The sequence below is a fragment of the Pieris napi genome, chromosome 6 (assembly GCF_905475465.1).
Source record: "Pieris napi chromosome 6, ilPieNapi1.2, whole genome shotgun sequence".
NCBI lineage: Eukaryota > Metazoa > Arthropoda > Insecta > Lepidoptera > Pieridae > Pieris > Pieris napi.
In genome coordinates this window covers 7,220,863-7,232,200 of record NC_062239.1, presented here as the reverse complement: position 1 = coordinate 7,232,200, position 11,338 = coordinate 7,220,863, and the positions used below count along the sequence as shown (strand labels likewise).

The window sequence follows — 11,338 nt, the reverse complement described above, 5'->3', positions numbered from 1 at the left end:
TAAGTGCGGTGCTCCACATTAAAAGTGGTTTAACGGCGAGTGATAATTACATCCCTATTCATTACAAACAGTAAAAAACGCACAAATTAAGATAAAAATTTTTTATTAAAAAGGTTTACTAAACCTGGAATTAGTAGGCAGTGATGCCAGCTAAAGAATAAAATAAAGTAATTAAAGTTAATTCGATATATTGTTCGTGATATTGAAATTTTTTTATTTTTTATCAGGTCACTTGAGTTAGTAAATATTTAGATTTGCCTATTTGTAGGTCTAGTTGATAACCTTAACTTTTGTACTAAATAAATATTCTAGCAAAATAATATAAATAAATTACGTATAACTTGTTACAAATACTAGCGTACTATATATAGGACAGTAGGATAATATTCATGATTTTAGTACAATAATACAACTTTTTCTTTACAGACCGTTAGCTGCGCATGAAATTTTAGATGCTTTAGAAAATGTTTCTGATAATGAAGAAGATTATAGAGAACGACTGATATGTATTCTACCTCCTCCTGTTGATCCTGACTGTCTCACTGACGAAGATTCGGGTGAAGAAGATAATGTAACTTTGAATAATTTGCCACGAAACATTCTGCTTCAACCGGCTGAAGTAATGATTCAAGGGCAGATTATGGTGAGTGATACAGAAGAAGAACCTTCTGATTCTACAGGTCGAACTAAACGTAGGCGTACCTACGCATGGAGAAAACGGGACTTGGCAAAAAATCCCGTGAATTGGCCAGATGTTCAAGGCGCTTGTCAAGATAAGCGCCCAATTGAGTGGTTTGAAAACTTCTTAGATGAAGATGTTATTTCGTTGTTGGTGTCAGAGAGCAATAAATATGCTGTCAAAAAGAATTTACCTGGAGACATAACCACTGAAGATATGAAATGTTTTATCGGCATATTGTTGGTTAGTGGTTATTCATGGCTCCCTCGTAGAAGAATGTATTGGGAAAACTCCCCTGATACAAAGAATGAATTGATCAGCTCGGCTATGACTAGGGATAGATTTGACTTTATTTTTCGCCACCTTCATGTCAATGATAATCTGGATTTGCAAGACAAATACACAAAAGTACGCCCCCTAGTTACACTTCTAAATAAAAAGTTCTTAGAGTTTTCTCCTCTTGAAGAGCATTACAGTGTAGATGAGGCCATGATCCCCTACTATGGTAGACATGGCTGCAAACAGCACATAAAAGGTAAACCTATTAGGTACGGGTTCAAAGCTTGGGTTGGTGCTACACGGTTAGGGTATGTTTTATGGATGGAACCATACCAAGGTGCTAAAACTATGTGCAATCCAATATATAAAGAATTGGGGCTGGGTGCAAGCGTTGTTCTCACTTTTTGCGATGTGCTGATTTCACGTGGCTTCGACCTTCCTTACCACGTAGTTTTTGATAATTTTTTTACTGGGACGCCCTTGCTGGAAGAGATAACAAAGAAAGGCCTTCGTTGCACTGGGACAGTTCGAGAAAACAGGACATCTAGTTGTCCTCTGATTACATCGAAGTTACTGAAAAAAAAGGAACGTGGTGCTGTCGATTACAGAACGACACATGACAACACGTTCATTATTGCTAAATGGCATGACAATAATATATTCAGTATTGCTTCTAATGCTGTAGGAATAAATCCTAAACAATCTGCCAAACGCTTCTCACAAAGTGAAAAGAGAAACATTGTCATAGAAGAACCACATATAGTGTCCATCTATAACAAATATATGGGAGGAGTGGATCGGTCTGATGAAAATATTTCACATTACCGAATTGGTATACGAGGTAAGAAATGGTACATGCCGTTGCTCACACACATGATCGATCTTGCCGAACATAATGCATGGCAGTTATATAAAATAAATCATGGAAAACTGGATCATCTTGGCTTTCGCAGAAGGGTAGCAATTGCTTTGATTGAATCAAACAGAAAAAATGCCAAAAGAGGGCCTAGCCGACCCTCCCATCATGAACATGCTGATAGTCGTAAAGACCAAATGAATCATCTGGTTATTCCTCAATCGAAGCAAACACGCTGTCGTCAATGTCACAAAAAATGTTTGACACGTTGCAAGAAATGTGATGTTGGAGTGTGTGTCAAGTGTTTTGAAACATATCATTCATAAATAGTGTTAACCTAGTAAACCTGATTACGTTTGCTACGGGACTTTTCTCTAACCATTAGAACTTATTACATTAATCCATGAGGATTTGAACGAATAATGTAGAAAATACTTTTGTTAAACCTTTAATGGGAAATTTATTTCATAAATGTAAACTCATAATAGTTTCATCTAAAGAAAACCAAAACGCTATAGCCTCTTAGGGGCTCAGATTTCTGTGTATCTTTCGTGATCATTTGTTTTTTTTAATAGGCAAGTAGGTGATCAGCCTTCTGTGACTGACACACGCCGTCGAGTTTTATGAGATTTTTGTGTCTAAGTATCTGTTTCCTCCCTACAAACTAAGATGAAATTATGGCGCATTTTGTTTAATTGTAATTGGTCAAAATGAATGTCGGAACACGTCGCGTCTAAACCTATAAGCATCCAGTCCCATCACACGCGAACTAAGTTTAAATATTTATTAATAAGCATTATATTCGCTTAAAATAAAAATTTCACTCATAATTTAGGGTATAATATCGTCAGAAGCACAGTCTATTTTCATTAACAGTCTGTTTAATATAAATCTATACTAATACCCCCTGTATCTAGGCTCCGAATATGATTTTGTTTCATTCGGTGTCGAGACCCTTGGTCCGTGGGGTTTGAAGGAAATAGCAAAAAGATTAGTCGACATCACAGGAGACCAAAGAGCTACCTACCTACCTAGGACAAAGAATTAGACTAGCTATTCAAAGGGGGAACGCTGCTAGTATCTTCGGAACCTTGCCTAAAGGGACTTTAATAATATATTTCAGTTATTATATTTATTTCACAAAAAAAAATCCTATACTTCTCTATTTAGCCAAGCATTTTACTATCCCCTTAAAGTACGCTTGGCTCGTATTTACAACAACTTACGGTAAGAAAAATGTTTACATTTTCCCTAAGTCTTCCTAACTGATAAATAATAACAGCCTCCTTTAATGTAAACAAGGAAATTGATCCGCTTAACTCGTACCTTGGCTATTAAGTTGCCACAGGAATAAATTGTTAAAGGAATTTCCATCAAGAAACAATCAACATGGAAAAGTTTGAGTTATCTGGTATTAACAGACGTTCTAAAGCGTTCCGAAGTTAATCCAATCCAGTAAGTTGGCGAGTTGGCAACTAACACAATAGAAAGATTAGGGGAACTCTTCAGAACCGGCAAATACATTGTCCAACTCAACAATTTTCAAAGTAGAAAAGTCAACGCTACGGTTTATTACGGTAGATTTGCTTGTCTAAACTGTTATTAAGGTTTTAAGCTCTGTGGCCAATATTCTGATTTCTCAAAATAATCTAGTCATTTCTTCTGCTTGTGGTCTTCATTACTGAAGGTCTGTCAAAAGCCCTAACCGATACGACAACTTGCTGCCTCCATACCGCTCTATCCTCAGCTTTCTCAGGGCATTAGAGATGTTGAGGGGGTAGGCGATCGACTCTTATTTCTCTTGCCATCACTCACCCCCACCAGTTTGTCGAGACTATTCGGTTCTCCCCTGGCGATATGGCCAAAGTAGCTAAGCACGTAAATAATTTCGTAAAGTTAAGCATTTCGAAGTGACAAACATTATAGATATATATGTTTATATGTATGTTTCACGAGATTACTTTACAAATATACTATGTAGTTTGTTGTGGTACTAAATCAAGAGTAGAGCGCACTATTCCCTCAAAGGACGGCAAGCCGCGTTACAGGAGTCCGCGGCAATTAGCACTTTAAACAAAGTGCCCGCCTGTTCGTTTGCTTATCCTCTAAAATTGCGTTAAAACATTAGATAATACCGAAAATAATTAAATTGTATTTGATAATGTACATCTGTCATCTAGACAACAGAACATTTGCATTTGGTCGGATTTTGTACTAGAACATAACATATTCTTTGATTATTGAGATTTGAGTGATATTACATCACACATACCCAAAATCAATAAAGTATACTTGTTTAACACTACACGATTTATACCTAGGGTGCACTGACGATCTCCCAAATACATTTTATCTATTCATTGGTGCTGATAACTGGTCGGCAACGCTCTCGCGAGCCATGGGCGGCGATATCGCTTAACATCAGTTGAGCCTCCTGCCCGTTTGCCCCAGATGCTATAAAAAAATCTTGGTTTTACTACTACCAATTCCACATAAAATGACATAAATTATTGTACAAATTAAAAATGACCGCAACATTTTAAGTGCGCAATAAATATCTCGGAGCAGACTTACGTAGCAGCAAATCTACAAGCCATTACTAGAAATTAAGTTAAAAGGGTGCAAGAAATTTGGCACGTTTCGCCTGATAGCCATCTAATGCGCTCTTGCGATGCACTGTAATTGTTTTTGTTAATGGCTTCGTGGTTTTTGCTTTTATATAAACTTTAATGCTTTTAATTAAATTGCGCCACAAATGTGGCATGTTCATCAAGTTAATTTTTTCGTAATTAAACTATTAATTATATTGTTTGTGTGTGTAACTACTTATTTGGTTACATATTTATTATTTAATTAGATAATTTTTTAGTTACATTAAATAATATATATTTGTACAGTACCATTGCGTAAAAGAATAAAGTTATCTATATCTCGATTTTTTTTAATTATAATAATTAGGTCTGATTATTGGGTAGAGGAAGTTGCAGCATGGTTTTTTTAATTTTAATATACACCTAATTTAGGATTCATTATTCATCATCAGAATAAAAAAATATATTATTCAAAAACAGTAACGTAATATTTATACAATTGATGTGGTTTTAATAAATACTATATTCCAACTTCCCACTTACCCTATGTTAAACAAACTGTATGAGCGAGAAGTAATTAGTGCCAATATCAGAACGGTGTTTGTCTTGTATGAAACTTGGTACAAGTTAGCTTTAACTTGGCAATACGAGTTCAAAATGATATTCAATTTCACGTAACAATTATAAATATTGATATTACTCTGAGAGAATTGATAGTATAACCTAGTATGGAAAACATCGCGAAATTGCCCTCTGGAACTCGAGCCTTTTGGTCATTGGCGAAGGCAACTCAGGGAAACTTTTGTCAGCCCTCTTTACCATCCTTGCGAAAGGAGGATGACTCGATGGCTCACTCGGCGAAAGAGAAAGCAGAGCTCCTTTGCTCTCTCTTTGCTTCTAACTCCACGCTCAATGACTCAGGGACCTCACCGCCCACTATTCCGCATTGCGGGTTTTCTATGCCTGAAGTTCGATTCGAACAGATTGGTGTGCGGAGGGCCTTAATCTCCCTTGATACCCACAAGTCAAGTGGTCCTGACGGCCTTCCCTCGATCGTTCTTAAGACCTGTGCTTCTGAGCTGACTCCGGTGCTTACACGGCTCTTTCGACTCTCGTACTCCTCGGGCGTAGTTCCAAGCTCATGGAAGTCTGCGCATGTTCATCCCATTCCCAAAAAAGGTGACCGCTCTGAACCATCCAGCTACAGACCTATCGCAATCACTTCTTTATTTTCAAAGGTAATGGAGTCTATCATCAATAGGCAGCTCTTGCGATATCTGGAGGAGCACCAGCTAATTAGTGATCGTCAGTATGGCTTTCGCCGTGGCCGCTCGGCTGGTGATCTTCTTGCCTATCTAACTCATAGATGGGCCGAAGTTGTGGAAAGTAAGGGAGAGGCATTGGCCGCTAGCTTGGATATAGCTAAGGCCTTTGATAGGGTTTGGCATAGGGCGCTTCTTTCGAAACTACCGTCATACGGTTTGCCCGATGGCTTATGCCGATGGCTGGCAAATTTTCTTGTAGGACGTAGCATTAAAGTCCTAGTTGACGGAGCGTGTTCCAATCCTAGACCCATCAATGCAGGCGTTCCGCAAGGTTGTGTCCTTTCGCCGACCCTGTTCGTTCTGCATATCAATGACCTGTTGAATATCGACAACATCCATTGCTATGCAGACGACAGCACCATCGACACATTATATTCCGGCCATCCGAACATGTCTCGATCTGAAGTCGATGAGAGTCGCAACATTCTTGTTCTCGAAATTGAGTCGATTCTGGAGAAGGTTTCTGTGTGGGGTAGTAACAACCTTGTTAAGTTTAATCCTACAAAGACTCAGGTTTGTTCGTTTTCTGCCAAGAAAGATCCTTTTGTCGTATCTCCCCAATTTGAAGGCGCTCTCCTTAGTTCGTCACACAGCCTCAGTATCCTTGGGGTTGGCATTTCGAAAGAAGTCCAATTTCGCAGTCATCTGGAAGAAAAAGCCAAACTGGCTTCCAAAAAGCTGGGTGTTTTGGGTAGGGCTAAGCAGTATTTCACTGAGGTGCAACGTATGCAGCTCTACAAAGCTCAAATACGACCTCATATGGAATACTGCTCGCATCTCTGGGCCGGTGCTCCCAAATACCAGCTTCTTCCTTTTGACCAAATTCAGCGAAGGGCTTGTCGAATTGTCAATCTCCAATGTCTTACTGATCGGCTTGATTCTCTATCGCTACGCAGAGACATTGCGTCTCTTTGCGTTTTTTACAAAATTTATTACGGAGAGTGTTCTGAAGAATTGTTTGGGTTGATCCCTCCTGCCTCTTTTCAACACCGTACGAGCCGAACGACCTCTAAATTTCACCAGCATCATCTTGATGGTTGGAGGTCTTCCACGGTCCGCTTCACTAGGCATTTTCTTTTGCGAACTAGCGAACTGTGGAATCGGCTCCCGGGGGGGGTCTTCCCTCAGAGATACGACCTCCAAATTTTTAAAAAACGAGCCTACTCCTCCCTCAAAGGCCGGCAACGCACCCACTAAAATGGGTGTCTATGGGCTGCGTGGACTACCCTTTTTGGTCGTCCCGCAAGCTCGTTTGCCCCCCTATTATATAAAAAAAAAAAAAAAAAAAAAAAAATCTAAACCGTATTAAGATGTGTTTTTAATTTATTTAACATTCGCTCGAACGGTGAAGGAAAACATCGTTGCGTAGAGATGTGGGGTCTCTCTGCATCTTCTACCGCATTTACCATGGAGAGTGTTCAGAGGAGTTGTTGGGATTAATACCTGCAGCTGAGTTTCATCATCGGACGTAGAGACAGAATACGAAATTCCACCCGTATCACCTCGACGTCCGCCGTTCCACAACTGAGCGTTTTTCAAGGCAGTTTTAGCCGCGCACCACCACTATGTGGAACCAGTTGCCCACTGAAGTATTTCCGAACCAATTCGACTTAGGGTCCTTCAAGAAAAGAGCGTACCAATTCTTAAAAGGCCGGCAACGCACTCGCGAGCCCTCTGGCATTGAGAGTGTCCAAGGGCGGTGGTATCACTTAACATCAGGTGAGCCTCCTGCCCGTTTGCCCCCTGTTTTATATTAAAAAAAAACTGGATTGCTTTAGACCTAAAAATTCGACGGAGTATGTGAGGCACAGGAGGCTGATAAGCTATTTGCCTATTAGATTGACAAATGATCATGAAACAGATACAGAAATCTGAGGCCCTAAAAAGGTTGTAGCGCCACTGATTTATTTATTTTTTTAATAAGAGGTGTACGAACAAAACACTAATATAGCATATGGAGGAAGGATGTTGCGCTCTTCCTCCGACTCTAAAAGAAAAAATCCTTAACCAATGTTAACACTGAAGGTTCTAGTGGTTCTAGAGAAGTATCTTTAGCGGTAGAAATAGTTTGTTAACGCAATTCAGCCTTGCGATTCTGTAACTCACTCTAAACAACAAACTACAAGCTCCCTCCTTATCAGAATGCCAAATCATAAAATTACTGCTTCACGACTGATTTGAGCGCAACCGCCGTTGCGAAAGCCGCTGTGAGAGTTCGAAATGTGAGTTACAGAATCGTAAGGCAGGGTAATGACATCATCGTACTGATTGTAGGATTAGAGCAGACAAGACAATTTCACGTGAAATAGGTGAAACGCTATATTGATTATATCCTGTAAGGTATTCAGAGTCGTCTGTATTGACATGACTTTTTAAAGTATTAATAAAATGTCCGATAAGCTAACGACAGATTAAAAGAAGTGTGGTAGGTATATTGAGTTTTAAATAAATGGTTTGGGTAAAAGGTGATTTTTCTAAATTCTTCGCTAAGTTGCTTGAGTACCTAATCATTATCTATTCTTAAAAATTCTTTAAAAGGCAAATTACACTAACTTTTTTCATTTTAAAATCAACGGTTAAGTAATAAAAACTAGTGGCGCCAAAGGCTATGAATGTTGGCTTCAGATTTCTGTTCGTGATCATTTGTTTTTTCTAATAGGCAAGTAGATAAATTATCCTTCTGTACCCAACACACGTCATTGTCTTTTGTTTCTAAAGCTCTTTTTCCTCACATATAGAAAGTCCATTGATGCACCGGGGTTCCAACCTACGTCCTCAAAGATGAGATACGCCGGTAAATATTTAAATCAATAATATAATTTTCATACAAAACATATATACGTAACAAATTGTTTCATAATAAACAATATTAATAGGACAATTAAAACTGATAACATACTACGTGCGTGAAAAATCTGAAACAATGCTATGTAACGTATGTAAAGAACAATAACAACTCCTATTGAATTCATAAATAAGGTATTATTAACCTATTTATATAATATTAAAATGCATGACTTGGCCGAAAGTATAGAATTGTAATAAAATAACAAGTACCTTATAATAATCCAGCGGCGCTACAACCCGCCACCCGAATGTTCCCATTTCTTAGATCTTCACCGTATCGTACCGTCCAAGTACTTATGTAAATAGAAAAAACAAGTAATATTTTTTTTAACATATCGTAATAATATATATATAGTAATACTAATATCTTAGACTGGCTCATGGTTACGAAATACGAATTCGATTTTAAAGGAGATTTTGGGAAAGTCATTTCATAACTTATTTAGAGTTTTAATATAAAGCATATATGTATGTAATTATCATAAAGGGGTAATTTATATAATATATATCAATATATATTAAGGGGCCCGTGACTACTTGCTCTGAGGATTCCATGGGCTTTAATTATGCTATAAAGATTTAATCTTAAGTGAAAATTTATTGACTATTATTAGTTACAGCGATATCATAAGATACATATACCTGTATTGTGTGGCTTCAGAACTGAAGTCAATTTAAAGTTTGCTAGTTAATTTATGTTAGTAGCGATAGCGTTCACATGGTTTGTATATGAACAAACATATTTGGGAACTTTAAGTGCTATTGTAAATTTACCCCTATTGTAATCTGTTTAGGTGCTAAATTGCTTTAATATTTGCAAGCTCAGAATATAAAGGATTGATTTCACGAGTCCAGATTTGATTGTAATTTTGGACTTGCACTTAGATTTTACAATTATACTACACATAATTGTAAAATATTTCTTCTAAAAATGTAATACGTTTTTGGCAAACTGAAGTCATAAGTAAGGGTAACTAAGAAACAATACTAAGCCTACAATCTGGAACGTCAAACTTCTAACGTCAAAAATCTTGTTTAAAGGGAATTTCATTTTTTTTATGAAGACTGTCATATTTGGCATCGTTCAAAACGAGATTATTTTTGATTTTATTATAAGAATATGGCATTAGCGCTCATTAGACTCCCGTTATAAATGTCATATGTATGTCTGGTTTCTAAATCCCAACTTCAGTCTCGACTCTGAATCTGAGGATCACTACTTATTAGAGTTTTAAAGCCTACTGCTACGTATAAAGCTCTACAGAAAATACGCGGGAAATTATATTAAATATATAATTCAAAGACAATATACATTTTTGTTTTATTCCATAAGTATTGTCTAGATAACTATCTTGTGTAGTTCTGCACTTCTTGCGCTCACCTTATCTTATTTTTTTTCAGGTTGCCTGGAAGAGATACCTCTAAAGCGATAAAGCCGCCAGTTGCCCTCCTTTCTATTGAATTACTTTAATTGTACTATATTTATGTATATTGCAACGAAGTGTTAATAAATAAATAAAAATTAAATATACGGCATTAATATATAATAATCTGGTCTTGATATGTCAATTTATATAAAAACGCAACATAAGTAAGCAAAATCTACAACTTTATTCTCCATTAAGAACACCCGTGATATAATTATTTATCTTGCAAAAACTAATTTAACCTATGACACCGAATTGCAGCGCAACTTGCATTTTGATTAACGTTGGCCGCAGAATGTGAAATATTCTAAAAACCAACTTTTGGCTGGATTCTATTTCGGAAGCTCCTGCGGCGACGCAGCGTTCGCCTGCAAAATGACATGTGGGCTACACTTACACCGAACATCCTCCAGAGACAATTAAATAAATAGTGATGCTACAACCTTTTTAGGTCTGGGCCTCAGATTTCTGTATCATGATCATTTGTCAATCTAATAGGCAAGTAGGTGATCAGCCTGCTGTGCCTGACACACACCGTCGACTTTTTGGGTCTAAGACATGTCGGTTTCCTCACGATGTTTCCCTTCCCCGTTCGAGCAAATGTTAAATGCGCACATGGATAGAAAGTCCATTGGTGCACAGCCGGGGATTGAACCTACGACCTCAGGGATGAGACTCGCGCGCTGAAGCCACTAGACCAACACTGTCAAGTACAGTTTATGTATTAGACTAAAAACTAGTGATAGGTAATATCTATATGCCGTTTTATAATTATCCGACAAAAAACGACTATCAATAGACAATAGTTTGCAAGCAATGGTGTGAATTATAATTCCAATACATTTGTCCTGTAGCTTATTCCATATTTTCTTCCCAGTTCTTGATGCTGGTTGACCACTCAACTGGCAATTCGAGTATGTTATTTCCTTTGGACTTGATTTTTTATAATATAGAATTATGTTTCTTTTTTTGAAGGTACTCCACGGACTCTATGGCTTGACAGCGTCAAAAGTATTTATAATTTGTTTTATAGCTAAGAATTAACGGTAAATGTTTTGTGTCTGATTACACAGAAGGGTGGCAATTAGACAACTGATAATACTCATTATTTTGTAAAGCAAAACAATGTTGCCTTAGAGACTGACATACCTAGTTTATCACTAAGGCCCAGCACACATGGTGAAACGCAACTGCAACGAAACCCTTTTGAAATTATAGGTTTGAAACCAGTTTCAAACGTTTTCCACATACGCCGCAACCTAAATATGATGAAATTAGTCACAATCATTCCGATTTTGAGACCAGACAGAACCAAATCCGACACGAGTTTCCTG

General features: G+C 37.6%; 1 protein-coding gene across 1 annotated transcript; it reads left to right on the top strand.

Moving 5' to 3' along the window:
- The first annotated feature begins 394 nt into the window (after positions 1-394).
- LOC125050262 (piggyBac transposable element-derived protein 3-like) lies at positions 395-2,140 on the top strand. Its single transcript, XM_047649989.1, has 3 exons — positions 395-737; positions 796-801; positions 1,140-2,140. Exons 1-3 carry the CDS (start codon positions 623-625, stop codon positions 2,138-2,140), a joined length of 1,122 nt encoding a protein of 373 aa, XP_047505945.1. The 5' UTR covers positions 395-622.
- The last annotated feature ends 9,198 nt before the right edge of the window (positions 2,141-11,338 follow it).